This window comes from Neophocaena asiaeorientalis, unplaced genomic scaffold (genome assembly GCF_003031525.2).
Source record: "Neophocaena asiaeorientalis asiaeorientalis breed wild unplaced genomic scaffold, Neophocaena_asiaeorientalis_V1.1 scaffold56, whole genome shotgun sequence".
In the NCBI taxonomy this organism is placed as follows: domain Eukaryota; kingdom Metazoa; phylum Chordata; class Mammalia; order Artiodactyla; family Phocoenidae; genus Neophocaena; species Neophocaena asiaeorientalis.
The window spans coordinates 1,980,083-2,007,635 of NW_020175837.1; the positions used below are offsets into that span (position 1 = coordinate 1,980,083).

At 43.6% G+C, this 27,553-nt stretch overlaps 1 protein-coding gene across 1 annotated transcript in view; it reads right to left on the reverse strand.

Annotated features, from left to right (window-relative positions):
• GLI3 (GLI family zinc finger 3) overlaps nucleotides 1-27,553 on the reverse strand; it is a 267,060-nt gene that overhangs the window by 187,430 nt on the left and 52,077 nt on the right. The window contains exon 2 of the mRNA XM_024732944.1: nucleotides 1,904-2,146. Coding sequence (XP_024588712.1) covers nucleotides 1,904-2,146 — 243 coding nt within the window. The remainder of the gene's footprint in view (nucleotides 1-1,903; nucleotides 2,147-27,553) is intronic.

Sequence of the window (27,553 nt, forward strand, 5' to 3'; positions counted from 1 at the left end):
CGGACCACAGGGAGGGGATGAGGGCCTCAGATGTGCAGAGATCCCGGCCCCTCAAATGACGGGGAGAGAATTCAATGGGCAAACCGTTAGAACAAATGGGCCAAGAGCAAGCTGCAAGTTGGACGGCACAGACAGAAAGTTAGCAGTCATCTGCCTACTTCGGGCAGCTGTCCTGACCAATTAACTACCTCACCAATTAGTGGGCATCTGGAATCGAAAACACAACACAAATATGAGATGGGGAAAGTTGGAAAGTTGTGTTCCCATGGAAGGGCAAAAACAAGACAGGGAACGTGTGGCGAATAATCTGGACTTGATCTTTTTTCAAAAGTAAGCGCACTCTCCGGGAATATTAACACAGGTCGAGAGTATGTACAGTCCCTCCAATTTTCTGCATGGATGAGATCTAATGCAGACCCATCCACAAACACACAATGTAGAAAATTTAGGAATGTGCTCGGAGAAAAACCCTACCCACACTGTTGTGAACTCTCATTCCGAAAATAAAGAAGAAATCAAATAAAATGAAAGAAACCTCTAAAGAGGGAAGGAAAGGAACATACACACTACACCTCCTCCTTATTTCTGTATCTGTAAAAGTAACAACGGTAGCCACAGGGCTGATAAGCACTTTTTAAACAGAGAAGTTGTAGCCTTTTTTAAAAGCGAACAAGAAGCCGTCAAACCTTTTCCTCCATGCCTCTGACCACTTAAAAGAAATCTCCCTCCACCGAAGAAAATAATGTATCTTCCATCCTTACCAACAATATACTCTCGTTGGGGGGAGGAAGAAGGAGCATTTACTGAGACTTAAGGTTGTGCGAAGCTCTTTGATCTGCACCCTGATGAGTGAACATTCCCCTCTGCTTCAAGCCAACTAATGAAGGGATGAAATTAGCTTTTATCCTGGGCACTTTCTTGAGCCAAAAACCATGCACTAATCAGCTGTCCTCACTCATCATTCATCTGGCTAATGACCTTTTGCCTTAAAACGCTAAAATTTCTGAACGATGTGGAAAAAAGGAAACGCAAACCAGTCCCCCCTCCCTGGAGCGCGATGGTCCATCTGGAGTCGGAGCAGGTCTGTATCCTGGCAAGGTGATAAATCTGTAATCAAGAGCTGCAAGCTTGAGCATCTCAATATGAACTTCATTACTCCACCACCGAATTACATTTCTTTTAACTAGAACCAGGCCAGAAATAAACTGAACCCTTGTATATGTTCCTTTACGTTTCTGCCTTGGGAGAGAACCGTTGTATAGGTGTGTGCGGAGCCCTAATTAATTTCTTAAACTTTCGGAGTGATGGAAAAGGAGCTTTCCGAGGTCTTCTGGTCTGCTGATTCCAGAAGAAGGTAGGACACATGGAAAAATCTTCCATAGGAAGGAATTCAGCCTCGGTTGGTTAGAAGAGGTTTGTTCCTCCTCAACAATGAAGCAAAAAAACAAACAAACACAAATCACTGAAAAGGGGGAATGGCTGCTGTTAAAGACATCTGCTAATGCCTCCCACTTCAATAACTGCCCCCCTCTACCGGTTTTCCTCTAGCAGCATCTACTTGGGTGGAGCAAACCTGGTTCTAGTTCCCGGGAAAGGTCCACGTGGATTAGCCACAGATGGACACCTTCCTGACGGCGGCCCTCCAACCCCCTCCGAGGCCTGAGAGCTGCTTAGGGATGCACGGAAATGGCTTTCCCTAAAAAGAAGAATGGACAGGATGTGGCAGAAGTAAGAAGTAAAGCAGACAGTAAATTAAACGTTTGTATAAATTCCATTTGTATAAATTAATACGTGCCAAATACCTCATTAATTAAGCGCATGCAGACACGTGCCCACACACGCCCACACACGCAGAGCCTGCCGCGGCTCCTACGGCAAGTGCCATGGGGAGGGGACCACTTACGGTAGTGAGGCTCCATGTAGCCGTTCCTGGGGTCCATGGCAAACACAGCCCCGCGGTAGGGGACAGAGGGCTCGGCCAGGTGGGGCAGGGACCCATGGATCTCCTTCTTGATCAGCGAGGCCCTCTCGTCACTGGATGTCGAAGGTTCCTCACTGATCTTGCCAAGCCCCGGCACGCTCTGTGGCTGCATGGTGACTGCGTTTCTTCTCTCTCTGTGATAGGTCTGTCCAGGACTTTCATCCTCTGAAGAAGGAAGAGAAACGGAAACTCTGTGAGCAGCCATCAACTAGGGCTCCCTCTCCATCCATCTACCCCCGCAAAAGAAGCCTATTTCTCATTCTTGGCAACTTTGAAAGCTACACCACGACGGGACAGTCTCAAGCCAAAACTGCTTATGAATGAGGGTCCAAGATACAAATCGAAGGAGGAAGGCGGGCAGGAAATGAGCCTATTCACTTGAGATGTAGGGGGTCAGCAAATTCTCATCCCCGGTTTCCAGCCGAATCTGCCAGGGAGGCTCAGCGGGGACTCTCCAGTATCCCCGCGGGTCCCACATGGAACTGGAAGTTTCGCCAGCCTGGGGCTGTGGATGTCCAGTTTCCCCTGGTCTGAGGAAGCCAGGCCTCCGGGTGATCTAGGAAGCGAGGGACCTCTGTTCCTCAGAAAAGGGCCCGTTAGAAAGCGATCCCAAAGTTTTTGTGATTTGGGTTTTTTTTTTTTTAAGTCAGATTTGTGACCCACTGAGAGATGAAACAGGGCCAGACATGGGACAGAAAACCCATTGGTTCCAAGGGATAAAGATGCCAATCATGGAAACCTACAGTGCCCCTTGCAGGACACCTCCTGCTTCCGCCCACAGAGCAGAGCTGAGAGCTAAGACAAAAACGGGGTGAGGCTACGGGTGTGGAGGGCATCAGCTACACTGATCTACATCCATGCTCTGGTGGGCTCCAGACATCACTTCCAACATGTAAGCAATGGCTTGCTGAAATGTCAGCTTCCTAATACTTCTCCTTTTCATCTGTAAGAACTTTCCATCTGTCCACTATGATTCTCTGCCAGTGTGACTGGATGACCTTTCTGTAATAGCAGATCAAAGAGCCGAGGCATAAAATCAAACTGAACGGGCGATCGGAACCCACAACTAGTGGACCGCTTCATCTGTTAGAATCATACACACACTCTAAACTATGCCCACACAAGCTCTGTGTTTAATCCACAGACTGTGCTCTGGCAGACAAGTGCTGATAGAAACCAAGCTGTTGGGACACCGCTTAGACACCTCGTTTGAAAGCTGTTTCCTGTTCCTGATTCTCAAAACAAAAACTATATTTGGGTATAAATAATAATACTGTTGTACTATTTAGATGAGCAGATTTTGAACTCATCTAATCTCAATACACAAACCTCTCTTCAAAGTATCCCAGAAAGCAGGTATGTCTGACTGAGACCCTCTAAAAAAAAACAGAACAAGTATGCTTTAGCAGTTACACAGCTCTTTTGACAAATTCAGAAGAATAGCTATGAATTTGAATGAGCGTGAAAATACAAACTAAAGTAACAACTACTGTTTTGCGATGACTAATCATTTGAACTACCTAAAGCCAGTAGAAACTCTCATTTTTCTGCCTATGTTTGGGACTTGAAGAAATAAGCAATGTATATATATATATATGTTTTTTAGCCTAGGAAATGACTTCCAAAACTGAATAGGCAATGTGGTATGTTCTGGACTTTATAGTAATTTTGCTGACTACTGCTGGATAACCGTGAAACATTATTCTAGCGTTCTTCTGTGCAGATCCTCACCCCAAAAACCTTGTAATGATGGGATAAATTATGAGTTTAATCTATCAAGTAACTACTAAAAAAGAAAATGGTGCAATCCCACATTTTCACCCATTGATCTTTACAAAAGCAATTCCAACCGTGCTTTTGCTAATTTAAAAACAAACTCAAAAAAAAAAAACCCTACATTTTTATTTTCCCTTCTGACTAATACTTTTAGGCCCTAAGCCACTCCCATACTTCATCAGCAGTAAAGCTGCAGGCTATAGAACGAGGGTTTGCAGTGACGTAAAAGCAGAAGGGTGTCAAAAACACTTCAAAACTCTTAGTCGGTTTTATAAAAATTCCTATAATGCACAAATGACCAAAGTCATGTTTTCCACTAATTTGCGCCTACATAAATTCCCACTTCCAACCGTATAGCGCTGAGGGGCAAATTCTGCAGAATGCACCTTCATCTGGAAAACCAGAACGCCCCTATCAAATGGGGCTGTGACACATAATTAGCATTCTCTGGGCAAGATGACTAACCAAGCCCTACTAATCTGTTCCAGGTTTAAAACAGGATTCCCTTGACTTAATCTTCCCAGAAGAAATTAACTTTTCTTCTCTTAAAACTGCATCCCTATAACAGAGTGAGTTTCTTCGGCACTATGCCTCCACGGATGAGCATCTGAATGCAACTTCGCGAATCCCTGAGTAATTGGCATGGTCTGATCACAGCCCTCCCACCTTCTCCCCACCGGTGGGAGAAGGAAGTCGTGCGGCGGGGAACGTGGAAACGGGGCGGGGCGGGGGGGCGGTGACGTTTTAGCTAAAAATTATTTTCTTCATGAGAGTTAACACAACACGCGTGAATATCAAATTATAACAAGAAACCAGCAAAGTTCAAACATTTAATACTGAAAACAAGAATGAATTCCCTTAGTAAAGTACAACGCAGGCCAGAATTTTTTTTCACGTGGAACCTTTCATCAGACTGACTTTTACAAGAGTCAGTGCTCCCAAATGTTCGCCTCCCCTCCCCCTCCAGAACATTCCAGCAGACGATTATTTCATGAAGTTCATCTCGTGGACCGAGTTGATTCCGAGGGGCATTCAGTTGAAAACCTGACAGTACACATGCCCCAGAATACAAACAGCTCAGAGGCTTGAAGGCATGCACTCTCCAGTGGAAAGGAAACTTTCCGAGCAATATTCCTGCCTGCTCTTATAAATTTAGCAACCACTTCAGCAAGCCAAAACGACGAGAGCTGTCTAATCCTGCTCAGTTGAGCCGAGCTGTTCAATAAAGTTTGAGTCAGAGCAGACAGGCTACGCCAGGCCAAATTATTGACAGAAACATACTGTCCACCATGGCAACAAGCAGAAGTCGACTGCGAAAATGTAAGCAAACAGCCTAGTCCTCCAGAAGCATCTGCCAATGGACGTGAACAGCCAAACACAAGGCGACTGTTCATGCCTCTCTCCGTCCAACAGCTGCAAGCTCGGGGGTCACACTGAGACATGCAATTCCCTAAAAGCTTCAGGAGAAAATTATTTTCAAGACTGTCATCGGGATCCCACTTGGGGACCCCCTTGCCTTCTGTAGATCTGTGGAAGTTAAGGAATTCCTAACCCCCTAGGGAGAGCTGCCCTGCATCTCACTTTAGAAACTGTCCCAGATCTTCCACGCTCTTCCAAAGGCAACCCACACGGCATGGGACACGCTTAGTGCCACAGACCCTCCAAACTCAAAAGTGGCCTCGTGGCCAACGCTGCTGAGACCGTTCACAGTGAAGGTTTAAAGGAAGTAATCGTGTTGCCTGAAGCAGGACTCAACACACACGCCTGTGGACGCTCACAAACTCCTGGACGATTTCTCCTCGCGACCCAGGAAACAAGTGCTCTTTGGCCTCGGAATGGAAAGAACAGTTTCAGAGGATTCTTCGGGTAGAAACGTAAAACCCTACGCTGCATCACTAACTGGGAACACCTCCTGTCCCCCTGACCGAATTAGCGGATGAGGAACTCCCGGGAGGTACACGTGCTCACCTCTGAAAGGAACACGGATTTTAAGCTGTCCCTTGAAATCCCGTTTTAGAAGCATCACTCCTCTCTTCCCCCAAGACACAGGAGACACAGAGCAAAAGAGAACAAAATACTTACAACTCGTCCCAGGCTCTGGCTAGCTACTTTCTGCAAACTTCTCTTGGTGGGCTTTCTCTAGCGGTGCAGACCCTCGAGGAACATTCTCGGTGTCTCCCTGCCCCCCTGCGCCTTGGCCCTCTCCCTCTCCCAGGCAGTGCTTGCTCCCATTAGAGGAATTAAAAGTGGTTGGAGCCATGCTAAATTTAACAAGCTCATTAGTATTCTTTCTGAGTGCTTCGGAGTGAACTCTCTCTATTCAAGCCCGCTCTCTCCAGCAGAAGGGTCAGGCTGGCTAATCATTAAATCAAACTAATGTCACCCTATCACAATCAGCCCGAGAGAAGGAGGGTTTATTATTTCAGTTTATGCTAAATAAACGGTTTTACAAACGGTCCCCAAGCAAGGTCAACAGCAGCTTCAATTACAAGACAAACTTAACAAGAGTTGCAATAAACCAAGGATCCCGTATTGACTTAAGAACAGGCTCGATGCCACATATGGCCACTAGCAAGGGTTGTACAGGAATGCATGCTGGAAAATAAAGGAAGAGGGGGAGCTTCTTTCTATGCCAGAATTCGCCACTGCACAGCAACTGCTCATTCACCTCTCTCCAACCAGCTAGATGCTCAGCTCAATTCACTGCACACAAAGGCTGGAGCCCAGACCTCAATGGACCGAGGGAAACACATCAGAACTAGGCTCTCTATTGTGACTGAATTTCTTAACATCTTTTCAAAAAGCGGAGAATGCCTTGAGGCTAAAGGAAGAAACAGGCTAATGGTGAATTGGGAATTCAGAGCAAATTTCAGAGCCCTTTCCTCCTAGCTTTTGAGGTTGAAAGCAAGCTCTTTCCTTTCAAGTTTCAAAGTCCTTTTTCCTCCTGCAGTGTCACAGAAGGATTTGAAAAGAAGGTAATTGTGCTCGCAGTCTCCCTGATCAGAGCTTACGTCCTATTTCTGGTATTTCGGAATACTTCTTGCAATAATAGTGCATATAGCTCAATCCCTTAACCGGCCTGCACTCTGCAATTGCTCATTAAATGAACAATTGCGGTATAAAATGCCTTTTATGTTCAAGGTCTGGATATAAGATAAGCATTCTAGGACTCTAAATTTGGTTTACTAAGGAAACTCTCCATCATTAAATTACAAAACTGAAGTCAGAATATCAGGTTTTCCAAGAAAAGTGGCACTCAGATTTCAGTGAGCCCAAAAGACAGGGCGGCTGGGGAGAGGGACAGAAGCCACAAAATAACGAACAAGAAAATAATATTTCCGTGTTTAATAAGGTCTGCGTTTGTGAAACCTCATCATTTCCAAACTGAACGATATAATCAAGTCGTCTTCAAATGGATTAAAACACAGGGCTGAGGCTCCATCAACACGTAGAGGGCTATTCCTGAGCCCTCACCAGCAGACGTCGCCCCCTTCCTTAATAAAATAAATAATCCTTTTCCACTACAGACCGCTTTATCATTTATATCATCTCACTTGATCCTCACCAGAACCCACTGTTGCAGCAGGACAAGGTGTTAGATCCAGTTTCCTAATCAGAAACAGGCAGCCACATCCCGATGAGTAAGTGATGTAAGAGGAATCCCAGCCACGCCTTACTGAGGCCACAAAGTCCTGTTAACAGGACAAGACGTCTGCTCCCCGGCAGGTCTGGGGAATGATACCTGGAACTTGGATGCACTCCCAGCCTCCACCCCCATAACCACCATAAAAGGGGGAAAAAGGTAATTACATTTTGATGCACAGACATTTTCAAACCTTTTACTCTCCTATTAAGTTTTTATCAACATAAGTCTACTCCTGGGAAGCACCCAGAGGGTCCCAGTGACAAATCCACAGGGAGACGTCCAACCTCAGGGTCTTAGTACCATGAAGCATCTTATCCCCACAGGCACGAAGACACACATATGCCCTATACAGGCTACACACAAACACACACACACCCTTTCACACGCTGAGGCTCAACCAATGGCATCTGTGTGTTACTGCAGTTTTTAATGTGCTCCCCCAAGCCTGGGGCCCCAGTTTCCTCTTCTGAGCAAGAAACAGAGCATCGTTTTCTGCTTTCCTTCCAGGAAATTGCCTGGCTGTGTTTGGAAAGAGCATTATTTCATGTTTTCCTATTATACATTGGTTGCATCTTGTCAGCTTTTATTTCTGTGGCTATTTACATTCTGATTTTCTTTGAATAAAAACCAGTGGAACCCAAGTCCTCGCCTCCCTGTTTCAGAATTCTCTCTAAGACTTTGACCAAAGAGAGATCAGAAATGAAAGAGAAGAGGCTAAGTACATTCGTAAGCATTGTAGAATTATGCCAGGAAGTTGGGGGCTGGGGGGAAGTTCCTGTAGTTTTTATAAGCAGAATCTTGCCTCTTTCCATCCTGATTGCAGTGATGCCTAAGCCAGAGGCTGCTCCCTAGAATGTCTTAGAATTTGGCTTCCAAGGGGAGGAGTAAACAATGCCTTCTCTAAGAACATTTCCAATGTCCTTGGGGTCAGACATCGCCCTTATGCGGCTACACATACATCTCCCATTCACAATGAGTGATGATAGAGGGAGTGGCCCAGATGGATGGGGGAGAGCTCTCCGCTTTGTCTGCAACCTTTAAACTGACTGCAAGGCCTGCAACACTAGCGGGCTGCCGGGGGATTTGAAGCTTTGGAGAAATTCAAGTGGCAACCCTCCCTCAAAGATCATGGGCTCAAGGATTAACGGGTAGCTCTCTCTTCCCACTTTCGTCAACCAGGAGATCCCAAGGGGGAAGGAGAGAAAGTACAAAACGCCCTCAATCAGAGTAGTACAAATGCCATAATTGTTTTAACATTTCTAGAGTTCTTTTCGCCAAAGTACAAAACATAGTCCAGACTGACCCATATCCCACCAGCCCTTCACCAGAAACTATTTGCTCCCAAGTGTAGGTTAGAACTGAACCCAAGGCGATTTCTGGCCTCACTCCCTACTACTCAGCTTACAGAGCTCCACCCAGCTTCAAAAGGGGCTCCTGGGATAGAGAGAGTGGAGAGAAAGCAAGATGAGACTTTAGATAAACTGAAGGGCAAACCTGACATGGCTGTTCCAGGGCAGCAGAGAGCAAGCAGCCTCTTGCCTTTTTAAAAAGATCATACAATAAGGGCTCCTTGCCATCTGAAAAATCAGGAGCCAATCACACCATCAGCTTCACATATGAGGCCTCACCAGGCATGGCCTGTGGCCTATAGGGTTTTCATTCTCTTTCCTTGTGCCTCTCTCTGAACCCTCACCAATCAGAGGTCCACACCCCTGCCCACCTCTGGGAGGATGCTTCTCGGCGTTAATGATGTGCACAGCGAAGAGTCGCTGTGACCTGGTCCAGTATCACCCAGCACAAACCCAGCCTTACGAACCAGCTTTCAAACTTCCAGACAGAAAGCACTAGTCAAGCCCCACCTGTACCTGGGAAGAGGAAAAAAAAAAAAGACCACAACAGGCCCCTGAGGGTCCCGGCAGGCCCTCCTATAAAAGAGAGATCTTCCTTTCCTTGAGCTCGCGAAGACCCTTCCTTGCATTAAGAATTCTAAAATGTCACGAAGCTTCTTCTGTTAGCCTGCTATTAGTTGCTAGTCGCTGCTTACACAGAGTGAGTTAATTAGTGACATCAAAGGCAGTACAATAAATTCTCAAGAGGGCCCCATTTTTTTTCCTTCTGCTTAATAGTGCATTTATGCCTATCTGCGAGTAACAGTCTCAGGAACATTTAAGTATTAGAGATTTCTTTGAGAACTTAGTTTTGAGTGTTTGTTTTTTTTCCCGTTGCGGAGCACAGGCTCCGGACGCGCAGGCTCAGCGGCCACGGCTCACGGGCCCAGCCACTCCGCGGCATGTGGGATCTTCCCGGACCGGGACACGAACCCGCGTCCCCTGCATCGGCAGGCGGACTCTCAACCACTGCGCCACCAGGGAAGCCCCAGTTTGAGTGTTTTATAAGCAAAGAATGAAGAGTCCCTCTTCCTTGCTTTGCACCTACAGACCTGAGCAGTTAACTTTCCATAATGACATCTGCAACCCACAGTCATAACAGAAAGAGTGAAATGTCTGTTCACGAAGCTAGAGGGTCCAGGCTGCTGCTGCCAGCTGCATCCTCCAATGGGACCAAGCCTATCGATCGCCCTGGAGATCTACCCCAGCTCCTGTCCAGCAGGAGGACGCAGGGCCTGCTCTTCCTTTATTTATTTTTTATTTTTGGCCGCACCAGGCGGCTTGCGGGATCTTAGTTCCCCAACCAGGGATCGAACCCACGCCCGCTGCAGCGGAAGCGCGGAGTCCTAACCACTGGGCCTCCAGGGAATTCCTGCTCTTCTTTTCAAGGTAGGCAGGAAAAAAATCTGTGTGTGTGACAGCTTCTTCTGGCCGCACTTTTGAATGGTGGTTCCCAGGTTCGCGCCCACCCTGTCCCCGTCCCTATATCAAAGTCCCATTTCCTAACTTTTCCACCATGTTTTAAATTGCAGGGGTGAGCACAAATTTAACTGGCTTCATCTGGTGTGTTTACGTTGCCTGGTTTTTGTTTTTAGAAGGCGGGGTACTAAGAAAGCCTGAGCATATGGTGGTATTATATTTTTAATAACATTTTAAAGACCATGCTTACTCCATGGGAGGAATCAGACCCTCCTGAGAGGACATTTAAATATCAAGCGAATATCATTACTGTACTGAAAGGAGCTGGAGGCTCCACCCGCGCTGGGACAAGATTAGGGATGGTGCCAGGGCGCTTGCCTCTGGTGACCCAGCCTCCGGGCAAGGCCAGGGGCTGCCCGGGGTCAGGTTTCTAACCACAGAAGGTCCCCCTAGCCACTGCCCACTTTGCCCTTAGTTATGAAATGTGCATTCGAGAAATCCAAATGAAAATACCACGTTTTGATTCTTCACGCTTTTACTAGAGAGGTCAGCCTACTTCTAGCTACTTAGCCACAAAGGTCTGCAACTTTGGGAAACACTTTCCAGGAATGGCTCAGATACTATGAGTAAAGCAGGAATGGTCACAAAACCTAGTCTCCCCCAAAGCCCATGTTTATGGTCACAGCCTAGACAGGATGCTTTGGTACCCCCGCTGCTCTCCCCTCCTCTGACCAACTGGACGGGGCAGACAACAATCGCCCACTCTCCTTTGCATGAGAGCAGAAACCAGGACACAGTCAGACCTTTCTTCTGCCCTTTTGCTAGCTTTCCAGACACATTCAGGAGAACTTAATGTCCCACCGCCAGGGGAATGCATTTTTATATTCAAGAAGTCCCAATAAAAGCGATTAAGGAAACAAAAGACCAAATTCATCCACAATTCCAAAATACAAGTAATTTTAGTCTCACTCATTCTTCCGACCAATTCAAATCCGTTAACCATGTACCAGTGAAATACAGCTAACATTTGTTTACTATGACATAGGGAGGGCTTCACCTGTCTTGCTTACTCTTCACTGTATCCTGATCAGAAAGACAATGTCATTCTGCACATTTGCCAGATAAGAAACTATGGTACAGAGAAGCTGGGTTAACTTACCCAAGTTACACAGACGGTTCACAAGCAGAGCCTGGAGCCCAGGCAGTCGGACTCTAAAGCTCCCACTTAAAGATCTAGCTGTTGGACCTCTCTACTCAGCGTCCAGAAATATAAAAGAAATTTGAATTTGAATTCTAATCAATGCCCTAGCATACGTCTGCGAACTTCTCAACCATCCAACTCCGCTGGAGCATAAAAGCCGCCACAGACAAGATATAAACCAATGAACGTGGCTGTGTCCCACTACTTTACTTATGGACACGGAAATCTGAATTTCATGTAATTTTCACATCACATTGAAAAATGTGAAGAGCCATCCTTTGCTCGTAGGCTGTACAAAAACAGGTAGCAGACTGGATTCTGCTACACTGGAGACTAACTACTACCCTAAAGGAACTTACACACCTTTGCTAATAAAGCTTGTACCCCCAAACAATGAGGAATATTACAGTAAAATTGCAAAAGCAATAATATTGAGTGTTAGGGAGGATACAAAGGGATAGTCACTTTCTCACACTATTAAAATATGTCCATCATCGGCTGTATCAAATGATCCCACTTCCAGGATGTATCTTAAGGGAAAAAAATCGGAAAAGAAGACAATGTAGATTCAAGGATATTCATCACAGTGTTATTTACAGTAGGGAAAACTCAGTAACAAAATTAAGGTCCATCATCTTATGATAGGATGGAATATTATATCATTAAATACAGTGCAATCAAGGATTTTAATGAGCATAAGGAAAGGATTTTACTGAATGCCAAGTACCGTTCTAAGATGTTACGTGCCAATCCTATGAGGTAAATACTTTTGTGCTTCTCATTATACAGATACAAAAACTGAGGCTTATTTATCCAAGAAAACACAGCTAGAAAGAGGCAGAGCCTGAACTGGAATTCAGAGTCCACTCACCCACTAGACCACCATGCCTCCAAATTTTTTAAGGGAGGAAGACAAATATATAATTATTTCTATGCAAATTTTCTTAAGTTTAAAAAACGCACCAAGATAGCATGAAAATATTTCTATGGATTATTTTTCCTTTATGTTTCTATATTTCCCAACCACTTTAGACTGCAGATATAGCCGATTTCTTTTACTCTTGGCTTTAATTCTATCCTAAGTATGACCTTCACAATAATTCTCTAGAGAAGTCCAAATTAAGTACACATATATTGAAAAATTATCCCACAAGTTTATCTCCTGTAGTCTTGTTTTAAACTACTCATCCCACCTCGTAAGACTCTAAGTGCCTGCTAGGCTGTTTTTACACGCATTAATAACACCTTACAATGACGCTGGGATTTATGGAGATGTCAATAAATTCATTTATTTAAAATCATGCGACTTTTAAATTATTTTGTACCTATACACGAGTGCCTTCCAAACAAGTACCCAAAATGCCCTAACATCACTTCCTGCTAAACTTGGGAACTCAGCTTTCACCAGGGCACCCCCTGAAAGGTATAAAGGGAAAGTGCATTAGAAATTATCATTAAACCACGGCTGTTGTTCATATTCCTGAGCTTGTACTAAAAGCCAGGTCGTGTGCCCAGTGCAAAGGCATTAATCCCATTGGCTGCTCACCAGTCTACCAGGTACTCAGTCCCATCCTCCCAGTTATTCAGGTAAGTACCCTGAGGCTTAATAAGTTTAAGCAAGCCGCCTCAGGCCATCCTTCAGCACCAGGTCTTGGGGACTTTCTCATCTATAATCAATGATGAGTGACTCCTGCAAAGTGTCTACCGTAAAGTCTCTGAAAGCTGAGCACTGATTCTCTTGTCATTTCCTTATACGTATAGGTGAAGATGATCGTCATTGTTAAAATTATTCTACCTCTTCCTATACAAGTTATCAGGAAAGGAGACTTCAGTCTGTAACCAAAGGACCTGTTATCCAGGGTCTCCAGGTTCTGAACAGCTATTTGTGCAAAGGAACATTTACCACCATCTTCTGGGGGATTGTGTTGCGGACTTAGATGCCAGAAGCCGTCGTCGGAGTATTTGGTTTGTGTTCAAGTTAACAATAGTGCCAACAGTTAAAGCTGTATGCAGTTTATGGAAAGGGGCGTAAGTCGAATGGTTGAAGAAGCATATGGCTTATAGAAAAGAGGGAAAAACTTGCGCTTGGGGGCAGCTTTGCGTGGATTATTTACCAACAAATGAAAGGCCCGTCATGTGGCCCCAGAGTATACTTCCCCTCCCACAGGCTGGAAGGGAATGCTGCATAAGTCAATAAAACCAGGGTCACAGTGAGCTGAGACCCTCTCCCCCAAGAAAGACGATTATCGAATTATAGCAAATTTCAGAAAGTTTTTTTTTTAATCAAGAACAAAACCAGACGCCTTAAAACGCACGATTAGGAATTGTGACCGTTCCTAAAAGTGCCAGATAGATTTCCATCCGTGCACTATGCAAACTAACACGCGTCTTTTCAATTTCTTTTAATGATGGGCTATGCAACAAAAATACAGCAGTGCTTTGTTTAGCCAAAATGAGCTGAAGCAAAAAGTACCAAAATAACTCAATAATAAACGTACATGGGCCACTTACCAAAAATCAAATCATTTAATTCAACGTTTTACAGAGGCACGTGCAGCATTCTGAAAGCAAAAAAATTCTCACAACACAAACCTCTACTTAAAAATCACTGCCAGGGGCTGGAGCCAGGGCAGGGTGTTATTTATTTTTCAATTTTTTTTTTTTAATGTTTGGATATTAATGACATCAAGTGCCGTATCGTATATATAATAAGGCAACATGGTATATAATAAAAGGAGTTAGAACACCTAGGTCCCGGACTTGCCTCTAGCATTCGTGGGTGTGTGACCCTGGGTAACTTAAATTGTATCAGATTGTCAGTTGCCTCACTTAATGGGCAGAAAATAAAACTTGCCCTGCTCACTTGCCAGGGTTTCCTGAGGGTTAAACAAAATATGAAAAGGACCTTTATAAATTATAGCATCTATGAGTGCCGGGTACCAGCACTAATCTCCTCATTATCTGTTTGATAATCGTGCCAAGCAGGACAGTGGGATGCAAGTGCCCTGGGTCAGGAGGTGGATGGCTAAGTTTCCAGGACTGATTCTACTGTTACACTGGTTGGACGTCAGGCAAGTCACAGGATTTCTCTGGGCTGCTGCTTCCCCTTATATAAAATGAGCCATCACCAATCACCAGGCTGGAGGTCTGGGGAGAGAATAATCGCTGTTTCACAACCAGAAAGAGGATCCAAGTTAATGACCTATAATTTAACTGGCCATCTCTTTCACCCACTTTTTCAACGTATCTTGGATCAGGCCCATAATCAACATGTACAAAGTATGCCTGCTTGAAATTTGCATTGAAAATATCAATCTCTTCTCTGCTTGGTTCGCTACCAATGACTTGAGACACTTGAACCTTCCCAAGAAATACATTTGCTGTTTCTCCCTGAACAATACTAAAAATGATCAGGCAAATTCTCCTAGGATGATTCTTGGCAACTTACACCCACAGACTGTTTCTGCATGGCCTGTGTACTAAGAATGGACTGAACATTTTCAAATAGCTGAAAAAAAATTCAAAAGAGGAAGAATATTTCATGACACATGAAAAGTATATGAAATTCAAATTTCAGTGTCCATGAATAAACTTTTACAGGAACCCAGCCAGGCTTACTCATTTTCTTATTGTCTATGGCTGCTTTATCCCTATAAGAGCAGAGGGCCCGAAGGGCCCACGCAAATCCTAAAATATTTACTAGCTGGCCCTTTCCAGAAAAAGTGTGCCAACCCCTGACTTGCCCATCTCAGGACCCCCCATCAGTGAAACGATGAAGCACACCTGAGAAATACATACCAAAAATAAGGCAGCACCATTTCAAAGCAATAGTATTGATGCTTCCAAACCTTACAGTGGGTACTAACATCATCCTACTTTACAGATGAACGAAACAGGCTTGGAGAGATGAACTTCCCCAAAGTCACAGGTCAGTGAGCTGGCGATCAAATCAGTTCCCTATAATTCTAAACCTGACCATTTATATGGCGGGGAAAAGAAGATTTGGGCCTTTCTCATAAACCTTAAGGTAGAAAACATTTCCTGACTTTTCCCTCTCTCAGTGTGTTAAGCACTGTGGTAAGTAATGAATTTTAAATAAAAAAATCTGAGATGTGTGTGATTCAAGATCGGTTTCCTTATCCAATTTAGGGTGTGTCTGCAGTTGTTTTGAGTTTTGTTCTTTTCAGAACAATCACAAACCAAACATGTACACGTTGGTCAAAAGTGCCACAGTCTCCCTGAAAGCTGAAGGTGACACAGGTCACTTCCCACACATCAAGCTACTTAATGTGTCTTTTTTAAATACAAGGGAACGTGCCCTCTGCTGAGCCAGATATAATCCCTACTGATCTGTTTTTGAAGGCAGGATGACCCAGACTGGCACGTATTTTTGCTAATAAGGATGGAGGAGGAACCTGCAAGCAGCAAGCTTGGAGATTTCCTGTTCCCACCAAATTGGGAATCTCCCAACCAAAAGGCAAAAGCAAATTCAGTCAGGGTTCCGAGAAAGTGTTTCGGCAACTTGTGTGAGAAATTGCATCCAGGGGGGTATAGGGTTGCTTGAGTTGACACAAAGCATGCAAACTGGCCCAGGCCAGCCATTCTCTACACTGGATTCATACCGATGCAACCATGTCAAGGTGCCCGTGTGTCCCAGCAAAGCAGACCAGTAAAAACGAATGGCTGTTGCCCTCGCAGCCGTTATGACTGCGATTTTTCTAGACTTGGAACCACCTGAGAAGAGAAACACAGGCCACAGGGTTGGTGCTGTAGACCAATGGACAGTTAAGTCAATGTCGGGAGGAGGCTATTGGAAAGGAAAAGGAGCTTGTTCAGCTGTTGGGTGTGGGCGTATAGACCAGGCAGACATTCTTGAAGGAGGTTTGGACAAGATCCGGTTTGGGAAAGTCTTTGCTGAGTCTCCTCTAATTCAGACTTTCAAAGAGGCTGGTCAACTTCCCTCTAACCCCTCGGGGATACATTCAACTCAACAGCACAGTATTGACGATGATTCTGGAGCTCCAAAACCTTGCGCCTTGGGGTTTGAAGGCACCTGTAAGATTTTTTGTTTATTTCTTTTTGCACTTTTCTTTCTTCTTTCATTCACATCTTGCTGACACAAGTGGAAATTCCTCTCTCTTGGCAGAAAACCTTTACGTTTCCTGCCAAGCCATTCAGATAAAAATCCTTCCATCCTCTTCTCGTTGTCTGGTCCAGTTCTACTAAAGCTCTCAAGAAGGGCTGCAGGAAACAGCAACCAAAACATATAATCCAGGCACTTTTATTGTCCTGGACAATTTTACTAATTCTATTGGGTCTCTTTAGTCTATTCTATCATTTGTAGGGAAAGGAAGAAAAATCCTAGTATGGTCCAGCCAGCCAATGTAATATCCCCTCCCTATAAAATGAATGCATCTCTCAGTTCATTCAACAGAAGGTTCGCAACCACTGCGACTTCAAGCCACAGAGAAGTTGCCTCCCCTGGGCTCTCAAGCAGCCAGCCTCACAGAGCAATGAGTAAAGGAAGCTCATCTTTACTTGTCTTCCTTCCTAAGCATTATGGGCTCTGGACTCCTGGGGAGGCGTGGCCCAGAAGAGGAAGAAGCAAACACTTTTTTACACTTTCAACCTCATCTCCAAAGCTACACCACAAACCTGTCCAATAACGGCAGTATTCACAAATTACGGATCTGCCATCCAAACACGGATTCTGTGCGGTACTGACCCCTTTCTATAAGAGTCAGGCCATAGTCTGCCTTGCCAAGGGCCTCATAAATTACTCGGAATAAAACCAAGACAGGTGCGTATCTCCGGGAACCTGCCTTTCCTTTCAATCTGCTCCTCGTTTGCCCCATATTAAAGAGTGCCCTTCCAGGCTCACCCTTGACTGTCACACCCCTCCCGGTGCCGGCAAGGGACGTTCATCCGCATCACCAACTTGCCTCTGTCGTGTAGCTGCCTCTCTCTGTTCAACCTTTCTCCGACAAAGTCTTCGTTGGACCCCACACCACCTCTATCCAATACACCATCTCTCTTCTGCATACGCCAGAACCACCGAGCAATAATCCTAAACTCTCCTGACCCCAGCATCTCTTTTCCTTGACCTTCTGTAGCTTGCACTTGACTCCTGAATTTGTCTGTAAGGTTTCCAAGAATTCTCATTTGGCCAATTTAATGGCTTCCTCTCTGCCCTGATGCTTCAACACAAACTTCCACCCACTCTTTTCAAGGAACCTTTGTGTACTTGTCTTTTTCTATCTTTTACGTTTGAATGTGAATTTATTTACAAAACAGAGAGAGACTCACAGACATAGAAAGCAAACTTATGGTTACCAACGCGGAAAGAAGGGGTGAGGGATACAGTAGGAGTTTGGGATTAACAGATACACACCACTATATATAGAACAGATAAACAACAAGGACCTGCTGTACAGGCAACTATATTCAACATCTAGTAATGACCTATGGTGGAAAAGAATCTGAATCACTTTGCTGTACAAGTGAAACCAACATAGCATTGTAAATCAACTACACTTTAATAAATAAACAAACAAATAAACGAATAAAGAAAGAATACATTTGAATGGCTCCAAAATGTGAATATCTATCCCAGGCCTTTGTAAATTCGTTTCATGGGTCTATCTGGATGGACCTGAAATTCACTGTGGGGTGAAAAATCAACGTGTGTGCAAAAATGTAAGTTCTAATTTAATAGCATGGACAGAAAACAATCACTGAAGAAAACCTGTACATACACTTGCACTATAAAGTTTTGAAAGGTGGCGTTTTAATATGGTTGCATACTTCCACGTTTCAATGCATTTCTTAAGAAATCTAAAAACAGGTTTAGATTTATGCAGTAAAATTCCACATTCTAGGAGCAGTTTTTTTTAGTGCAAGAGAAAGCAATAATGAAATGATGAAGGAATTAAAGCTTACTCATAGATTGCAGCTCCTGACAGGTAGAGCAAATCAGTTGCAAATCTTTGGCTTTAAGCAAAACCCTACTATAGAAACCACAGAAACCACCAAAAGTTTTGGTAAAAGACTTCCTTATCCAATGTGAAGTGTCTTGCTATTTGTTCCATTTGAAGGTTTTAAGAGTTGAAATAATTTGCAAAAACATCAAGAGGTTCATGGGAGCTAGGAGGATTTTTATTCAATTACTTTTTAAAATATCCCCCTCATAAATACATATTCCTGAAACCCAAATATGGAATCATTTCTCCACATAAACAATGAAAAGTGAGAACGCAGAAGTCACAAATTAGCTTAATTTCAATGATCAGGTCATGAAATATAAATGAGCTGGACAATTTATCATGTCATTAAATCAAAATACACTGCTGGTCCATGTGGGGTTCTCCTTCCCCACTTGTGCCATGCTTAGGCCTAGTCTCATTGAAATCTAGTTACTGGTGGTATCAAGTCTTGAACTTTTTATGTGCTCTGCCAGGCTGATCGCAGAAAGCAACACCTAAAAGTCCCCTTAAAAGTGAACAAGTAGGGACTTCCCTGGTGGCTCAGTGGTTAAGAACCCACCTGCCAATGCAGGTCACCCGGGTTCGAGCCCTGGTCCGGGAAGATCCCACATGCCACGGAACAACGAAGCCCGTGCGCCACAACTACTGAGCCTGTGCTCTAGAGCCCGTGAGCCACAACTACTGAGCCCGCGCGCCTAGAGCCCGTGCTCCTCAATAAGAGAAGCCCCCGCTCGCCACAACTAGAGAAAGCCTGTACGCAGCAATGAAGATCCAACGCAGCCAAAAATAAATAGTAAGTAAATAAATCATTTTATTTACAAAAAGAAAAAAGTGAGCAAGTAGATTCCATAAAATTACTGAGCAGCCTAACATTCTGAAAAATTCAATCAAAAAAGTAAAACCCAGTCTTGCAAAGAAGCTTCAAACCACAGAAGAAAACACAAAAGCGTTGGGAAATGGAAATGTTGCGAATCCTAAAATCGCGTGCATTCAAACTTAATTTTGAAAGTGCAAAAGCAAACTCTCTGGGGATTTCTGAAAACCGAAGCAATGTTAAAAGTCCAGATGATTCTCACTCCAATGCCTAAAAACCTTCTAGAAACACATGTCGCTTCTCTGCTCACAAACCTTCCAGGAAGCTCAGGGGTCTACACAACCAACCCCAAACTTCCGGGCCTGAATAAGGGCTCCGAGCGAAAGGGACCGCCTTCAGCCCTCTCCTTCCCCATCCTCTGAGGCTGCTTCCCTCCCCACCTGACACCTACAGGGTATCTCTCACACTACCCACACTACTAATGGGCTATATACTTGTACATCTCCATTACTAGAATATAAGCTCCTAGAGGGCAGGGGCTCAATCTTGCGAGCTCTGGCATACCACAGGTACTAGAGCATCATTCTGGGGATGAATAAATAATTGAATGAATGGGGTGGGACTTGCAGTTACTGTCTTATAGCGATGTTGTTTCCAGGGCTGGCAGCTCAGCATCTATCTGATTAGAATCAAGCCCCAGAGGAAAGGACACTGGGGTGTCCATGTGGGCCCTGGCAAGGGGACCCCAAGAAACAAGACGCCCAAAGTGAAAACACAGCTCCAAACCAGGGTGGGGTGACAAACAAGGGAGTGAGCGACAGAGGGGAGTCACCTATGACAGCCTTTTGCCAGGGGCTGGTTCTGACTCTTTTAAGCCCCTGTTTACTGTTGCCAGGTTATCAAGGAAGAAGATTATCTTGCTATTCATCAATTTAAGGACCGTGTCCTTCTTACGGACACTAAAGCAAGGAGAATGAAAATATGCAAACAGATAAAGGGCCAGAGAAACGGATAGGAACTACCCTACCCCAGACTTGCCTGAGATTTTTCATGTGTTTAATATTCACCTCATGGGAGTTGCTGTGGAGATGAAAATTTAGCCCATGTAGATGAGAGAAATACAAAGTGATTCGTAGTTTACAGAGATACCCACAACATTGGAAATACGGCAACAAACATTTTGGCCCACCTTGAGATGTTGAATTGTCATGTTAGATGTGTTTTGGAAAGCATCAATGACTGTTAAATAGATATACATACAATTGATGGATTAAAAACTAACAAAAAGAAGTTAAGAATTGAACCTTTTTCTACACATTCAGAGAAAAAGAGAGAGAGAGCAAGGAAGGGGTAAGGGAAATAAAGGTAACTCTTCCAATTCCTTAAAAGGTAGGGTATTCTTATGTAGCACATGGGTTTTTTTTTGTTTTTTTTTTTTAATTCTGGGCCTTTCGTCTTCACTCTGGTAGGACTGCATTTGCCATAGGCTGATAAGTGAATATGGCAGAACTTCAAAACTCATGTCAGCCAAAGCATCTAGAGAGAGAAAAAAAATCAGACATAAAGCTGGTAAAAGGCAGCTATAAATTTTTTTAATGCCTTTTATTTAATTCTACCAGAAGATCACACAGCAGCGTGATCTAGATTCGGTACATCTCAACCTCAAGTCACGCACGCACATGGCCTCCATCCAATTTCTTGCCCCAAAGATGTGGTTTTCATTTAACTAGTAAACCGAGAGAGGTTGCTTGTAAGACCAATACATTAATAAACTCTTTCCACTTAAGACAATTTGAACCTTCCATTTAGTAGGGTGAGTCAAGGACTGAAGAAGAAAATAACAGAATGGAAAATGTAATTCTTCATGTAGAGATGAGAGCCCAGGCTGAAGCCAACAGTCATTATCCACAATTTATATCAGTACCTTGTTAAGGGAACTTCATTACTCTCATCCTTACTAAAAGGAACAGCAGGAAAGGCCAAAACAGAAACATTTGCATTTCAAGTCCATGCTGCTCTATACTTGGCTCGAGAGGTGGTTGGAGAGGACAAAAGAAGCATGTGAGCCCATGAAAGTTTGTTAAGATATCAGTTCCACTTCCAACACCAGGGGTGCCGAAACACATGAACTAGAATATTTACAGCAGTACCATTGTAACCAAACGTTTGAAACTGCCAGTGCCCGTCAATGGCAGGAAGGATTTGTCAATTGTGGCGTTATTCATACAACAGAATAGCAATAGAACAAAGTGAATGAACGCCCAAAACTGCACAAGATGTGGATGAATCCTGTAAACATAATGTAGAGCAAAAGAGGAGAAGCCAGATAACATATTTATAAAGTACAAAAAACAGCCACAGCTAGTCCATGCCGGTAGAAGTCAGGGATGGGGACTCAAAGTTGCTGGTGACCACCTGTTTCTGGGTTTTGGTGCTGGTTTCATAAATATGATTGGTTTGTGAAAATCATCGAACTAGGCAACTTATGATATGAGCATTTTCCTACATGCATATTTCCTTCAGGAAACAGTGGTTAAGTGTCAGTTCTAAAAACTTCCAGACAGTTCTTAAATGTCCTCTTCTTCAGACCTGTCTCATGTGCTCCCATTCATAAGCGCTCTTTCTTAAATATGAAACTTGTGGCTGTGTATTTTAGGTAGCTTATATCTGCCACATATAAAAACTGTTATTCTAGAACAGTATGGAGGTTCCTTAAAAAACTAAAAATAGAGTTACTATATGATCCTGCAATCCCACTCCTGAGCATATAACCAGAGAAAACCATAATTTGAAAAGATACATGAACCCCAATGTTCACAGCAGCACTATTTACAATAGTCAAGACATGGAAATGACCTAAATGTCCATCGACAGATGAATGAATAAAGAAGTTGTGCTATCAATACATATATACAGTGGAATATTACTCAGCCATAAAAAAGAACGAGATAATGCCATTTGCCGCAACATGGAAGGACCTAGAGATTATCATTCTAAGTGAAGCAAGTCAGAAAGAGAAAGAGAAATACCATGTGATATCACTTGTATGTGGAATCTAAAAAAATGATACCAATGAATGTATTTACAAAAAGGAAACAGATGCACAGACATAGAAAACAAACTTACGGTTACCAAAGGGGATAGCGGGGCGGGGTGGGTGGGGGAGATAAATTAGGAGTTTGGGATTAACATATACACACTACTATATATAAAACAGGTAAACAACAAAGACCTACCGTAGAGGACAGGGAACTTATACTCAATATCTTGTAATAACCTATAACGGAAAAGAATCTGAAAAAGAATATACCCGTATATATATATACACATATATATATATATGTATAAGGGAACCACTTTGCTATGCAACTGAAACTAACACAACGTTGTAAATTAACTATACTTCAATTAAAAAAAATTTTTTTTAATGTTATTCTATCATAAAAAGAACTCCCCAAATGGGGGGTGGGACAGAACTGACATACAGAGGCAATTCATTGAAGAAGAAATTTAAATGTGTAAGAAAATGGCAACTAGTTTTCTACTTCATTACATAATGAAAGAAGTGAAAACTGAAATATGATACTGTTTTGTGGTTTTGCCTTGATACCAAATTAGGAAGTGCTGGTAAAGGCTGAGTAATGGAGAAAACACTGTTATCAGTGGGTAAAAGGAGTATATTTTATATACTCACATCTTTGTACACCTCTGTGACAAGTCTTAACTACATATACTGCTTGACCCAATCCTGCCCTTGCTGGGTACGTACCCAAAGCAGTAATTTAGGTTCCTGGCAAAGACTTAGCTACAAGGATGTTCACTGAAACATGATTTATAAGAGAAGGGATAAAGTTCCTAAATGACCACACTAGGAGATTAATAATATCCACAAAGCAGAGAGAAAAGGGGCTGGGAGGGGAGAGAGCAGGGAGTGGGGGTACCAAAATGTTAGTAGCCGTGGTTATCACTGGGAAGTCGATGATGAGTCTTTTTACTTCTCTTCTATTTCTAAAATTAAAAAAAAAAGCTTTAAAAGAATGATTAATTCAGAAATAAATGTGTCTTTTCAGAGCTGTTTCAAGCTTAAATATTATAGCCCTAATATAATTTCTTCTATATAGTACCTATTGGCCCTTTAAGAAAGCCTTTGGTCTTTTCGAAATATGAGTTAATGGTAAAGAAAAGAAATGCCAGAACTCTCACCGTGATTGCCACAATCAAGTATTTGCTTGGGCATTTCTTTGCTAAACCCCCCTTGGGGGTGGGAAGGAGGTATCAGACATTCTGTGAGTCCATACCCAGTTTAACCCTCATTCCCCAGACAAAATATAACCTGTGAGGATTCATTTGTTTCTCTTCCCTGCAGCAACGACCTTGACTCAGCACACGGTTACATATTAATCATTCTATGTGCAATTGCATGGTTCTATAAAAGCCGCAATGTCTTCCATTGCCAACTCACACCATTTCCGGGCCCTTCTGACCCTATGTAGCTCTGGGCACTGTATTATCAGTTCACCCCGCCCAGCTTCTCACCTCTGCTCCTAGTAAGTGTCAGATTCAAAAGCAACCTTGATTGCAAAATTTTCAAAGATTGCTCAGAAGTCTGGATGAGATACAATTTCACGGCCTTTTCTATCGCAGGAGTAACCGTATCATGGGTTACACTAAGTGGCATATTTTTGCCTTCTGTAAGGGGCAGAACCTTCCCCCTAAGTGAAAACTTCAAGACTTTAAAAATCCTTTCCTATGAGGAACTGAGAAGGACGTAGTGAGTCTAAGTACTTAAGGAATAAAATAGGAGAATTTCCAACTCCTATGTCGCTCTGCTGAAGCCATGTGAAAGATACACACGTGTAGAAAAAAGACTAGAAGGAAATGTACTAAAATGTTCATTTTCATCTACACATGAGTCACAGAATAAGGATGATTTTTGTTTTCTTTAGCTATGTTTTTCAATATTTTCTATATCGATTAAGTACCGCTTTTGTTATTAGAGAGCCATATTCACATGCTACAGGCCACAGAAAGTGTAATGAGATAAAAAGAATAGAGAACTGAGAATCAAGGGCCCTGGTGTCTGGGGCTTCTCACAAACACTCAAGTTTACACAGTTTCCAAAGCTTTCTTCCAAAGGCATTCCTTCCAAGGGTATTCCTTCCAAAGGCATTCCTTCCAAGGGTATGCAGAAAACATGTGACATTTATTATCCATGTCGAGGTTGAAGATAGAGGGGAGAATAAAGAAAGGACCCAAGACTGGGGCATGATCTGGTTTCACTGTTTCTACCAAAAACTCTCTCTTACATTTTAATGATGCTTTTTTGGCAGGGAGGGTAGGAGAAGAGAATGTATTTTTCACCCATAAAAGTGGAACAGAGTGTGCCCTCACACTGACTCTAAGAATAAAATCACGTTAACTGCTCCAAAAGTGGAGGAGAGCGGGTTCTGCAGGATTCACACGTGCTGTTCCAGTTCAAATATCTCAGTTCAGCCAGATTCCCTGCGTGCCGTCCCTGCCCCACCACTGCCTGTGGGTGACGAGATGCAGAACAATCATGGTGGTCACCATGGCGTACCCCTAGAGTTGGAGAGTCTGGGAGATAGGCATTTCTGTCAACCAGCAGAATTAGCTGGTAAAATGAAAAAGTGTTAGATGCTTAATGGGCTAAAGGGAGGAACTGGTCTCAAAATCATCCCACATCCTGGTAAATGTATGGGTTGCACACATTTTTACTGCCCCCTTCCTTGGTCACAGCCCATCTCAGAGGCTCTGTACCTCAGTAATGTGTGCAGTGGAGACGGACAGCACTAAGGCAACCCAGCTCTCCCGCTCCGTGCTCGGACCTGGGCTTGCCACCGGCTGCCCAGGAGGAAGGGAAAAGCCTTCAGCAGCCGACCTGGGATTTTCTCTGGATTACAGGGAACACAAATCATCATTTACTGTTAACACTTTATTTTTTTATTTTGCATGCTGCACCAGGCACATGCCCCAGAGATGCTCATGAAATGCCTGGCTCACCTGGAGAGATGGAACCTTTCGTGAGCACCAGGCTGGGCTCGCAGAGCTGCCCTGGACAGACACACGGGTGTGCAAGAAGTGTTCTAAAGGAATCAATCGAAAAGCCTAACACACACTGAGAGCGTTTCCCTCCCTTCTCTTTCATTACATCCCAAGCAACTAGAAGTTACTTACTTCTAAGGCCCAAGTCTGGCTCTAATTTCTAAAAAGGGATTTTTTTAATTGTACGAGTACTACTTTCTGAGTCTCTGCAATCAGTCCAGCAGCATGAATGAATGAGTATCCTGTGCAGAGCTGGATAATGAGTTTGTAGTCAATGTTTGCTTTTGTGGAAAGCTGCCCATTTATTCGGATTTAGAAGCAAATAAATATTATCATAGTCTCCTACCATTTTTTTCCTGTATTTTCCAGTTCTCCTTCCCTTTCCTCATGTGAATCCCAAAATGGGCCTGCCAGAAGACTGGCTCCTCTTATGAGCACAAAGGGTTTTCTGAGCCACCGATTCTCCCAAAGCAGAAAGAACCTCAGGGAATTCTTTAGGAACATTAACCGAAATACAGCCAATGGCCCTCAGGAGGGGTCTGTGTTCACTCCAGTGTGGAAGCAACCCAAGAAAAGTGATGGTTGTGAAAACCTAAGGACCAAAACAGACCTTGTCCGTTTCCATTTCAGTTCTTACAACTTTATCTTTTTGGTCATTATACACTGGACCACTGCCTCATGGCTTCTCTTTCTGAGACACATTGAAGAATTATAGAAATCTTGGCCCATTATGTTAATTCTACAAAAACACCCTCATTTTATATTTCTTCCAAAGGACAAAAAAGCGATGTAAAGTAGATTCCTTATGGTATTGGACTAAAAAAAAAATTGTAGAATGGTTTCATGTTCTCTGTGGGATAAAAGGCTTGCAAATGTGCACGTCTTTAATAGGATATAATATAAAATATAAATAGTCTAAGTGTTCAAAAACTTCAAATGGCTATTTTATCAAATTTAAAATGAAGCAAAGGTACGCATTACCTGTTACTATCTGGGCAACTAGCTTTTCTTTTCCGTCTGACTAATTCCACCTAAACCACATAACCTCCTCCACCCCCCAATAAGACACACAGAGATTTCTTTTGAAGATCCTTCTCTGTGAGAAACGGGGAACTGACCCCCCAAATTCTAATTTCCTGACTCTTTGTTTACTGGGTGGTCTGGTTCAGAATTGGGTCTAGAGATGTCAGCTTTGTGTCAAAACTTCTTTCAACTGAATTCACCTTTCAGCCAACCCCAGGGACTTGGCTGGCTTCACCCCCAATGCCTATTGATTCATTTCCTCCCCTTGAAACGTTAAAAGCGTCCTGTCGTTAACCAGCTGGTAGACTTGAGCAAATCCTCATAAATCAGCCCTTTGCCGGGGTGGGCGACCTGGGAGTTCGCGGTGGCTCTTTGCTGACACAGAGAAAGCGAAAGCACATTTCGGTTCACAAAGGAACCTTCGCGTCTTCGCAGGCCTCCTCTTTCATCTGTCGGTTCCGAGTGCGTTTTTGATGAACTGTGCTCATCAGCGCCCCCCCGCCCCCGCCCGCCAGGGCCGCACAGAGGGTGATAGCGCAGGTCTGGAGCCTGGCTGCCAGGGTTCAAGCCCTGGCCCTCACTACCCTCGGCGCACGAGTGATCTCCCCAGCGCCGTTTCCTCATCTGCAAAGTGTGACGATGGCAGTGCGCTTGCCGTGAGGATTAAGGGGATGCCGGTGACACGTGATCTCCAGATGTCAGCTCTCAGCCCAACCTCTCCCCCCATGCTGACAGGCACTCTGTCTGCAGAGGCCTGGGATAGCTGTCCTGCCTGATTTATATAAAGGCAGCCTGCTGCCTGAGAGGCACATCTTGTGCAACCTTTCGAGTATATTAAGGTCCAAGAGAGACCTCGAAAAACTACTAGATGACCAAAACCTATTACCCAGCCATAAAAACAATGAAAATAATGCCATTTGCAGCAACATGGCTGGACCTAGAGATTATCATACTAAGTGAAGTAAGTCAGACAAAGACAAATATCACAGGGCATCACTGATATGTAGAATCTAAAAATTGATACAAATGAACTTATACACAAAACAGAAATAGACTCACAGCCGTAGAAAACAAACTCATGGCTACCGAAGGGGAAAAGGTGGGAGAAGGAATAAATGAGGAGTTTGGGATTAGCATATACACACTACTATATATAAAACAGATAAACAACAAGGACCTGCTGTACAGCACAGGGAACTCTACTCAGTATTGTGTAATAACCTATAATGGAAAAGAATCTAAGAAAGAATATATATATA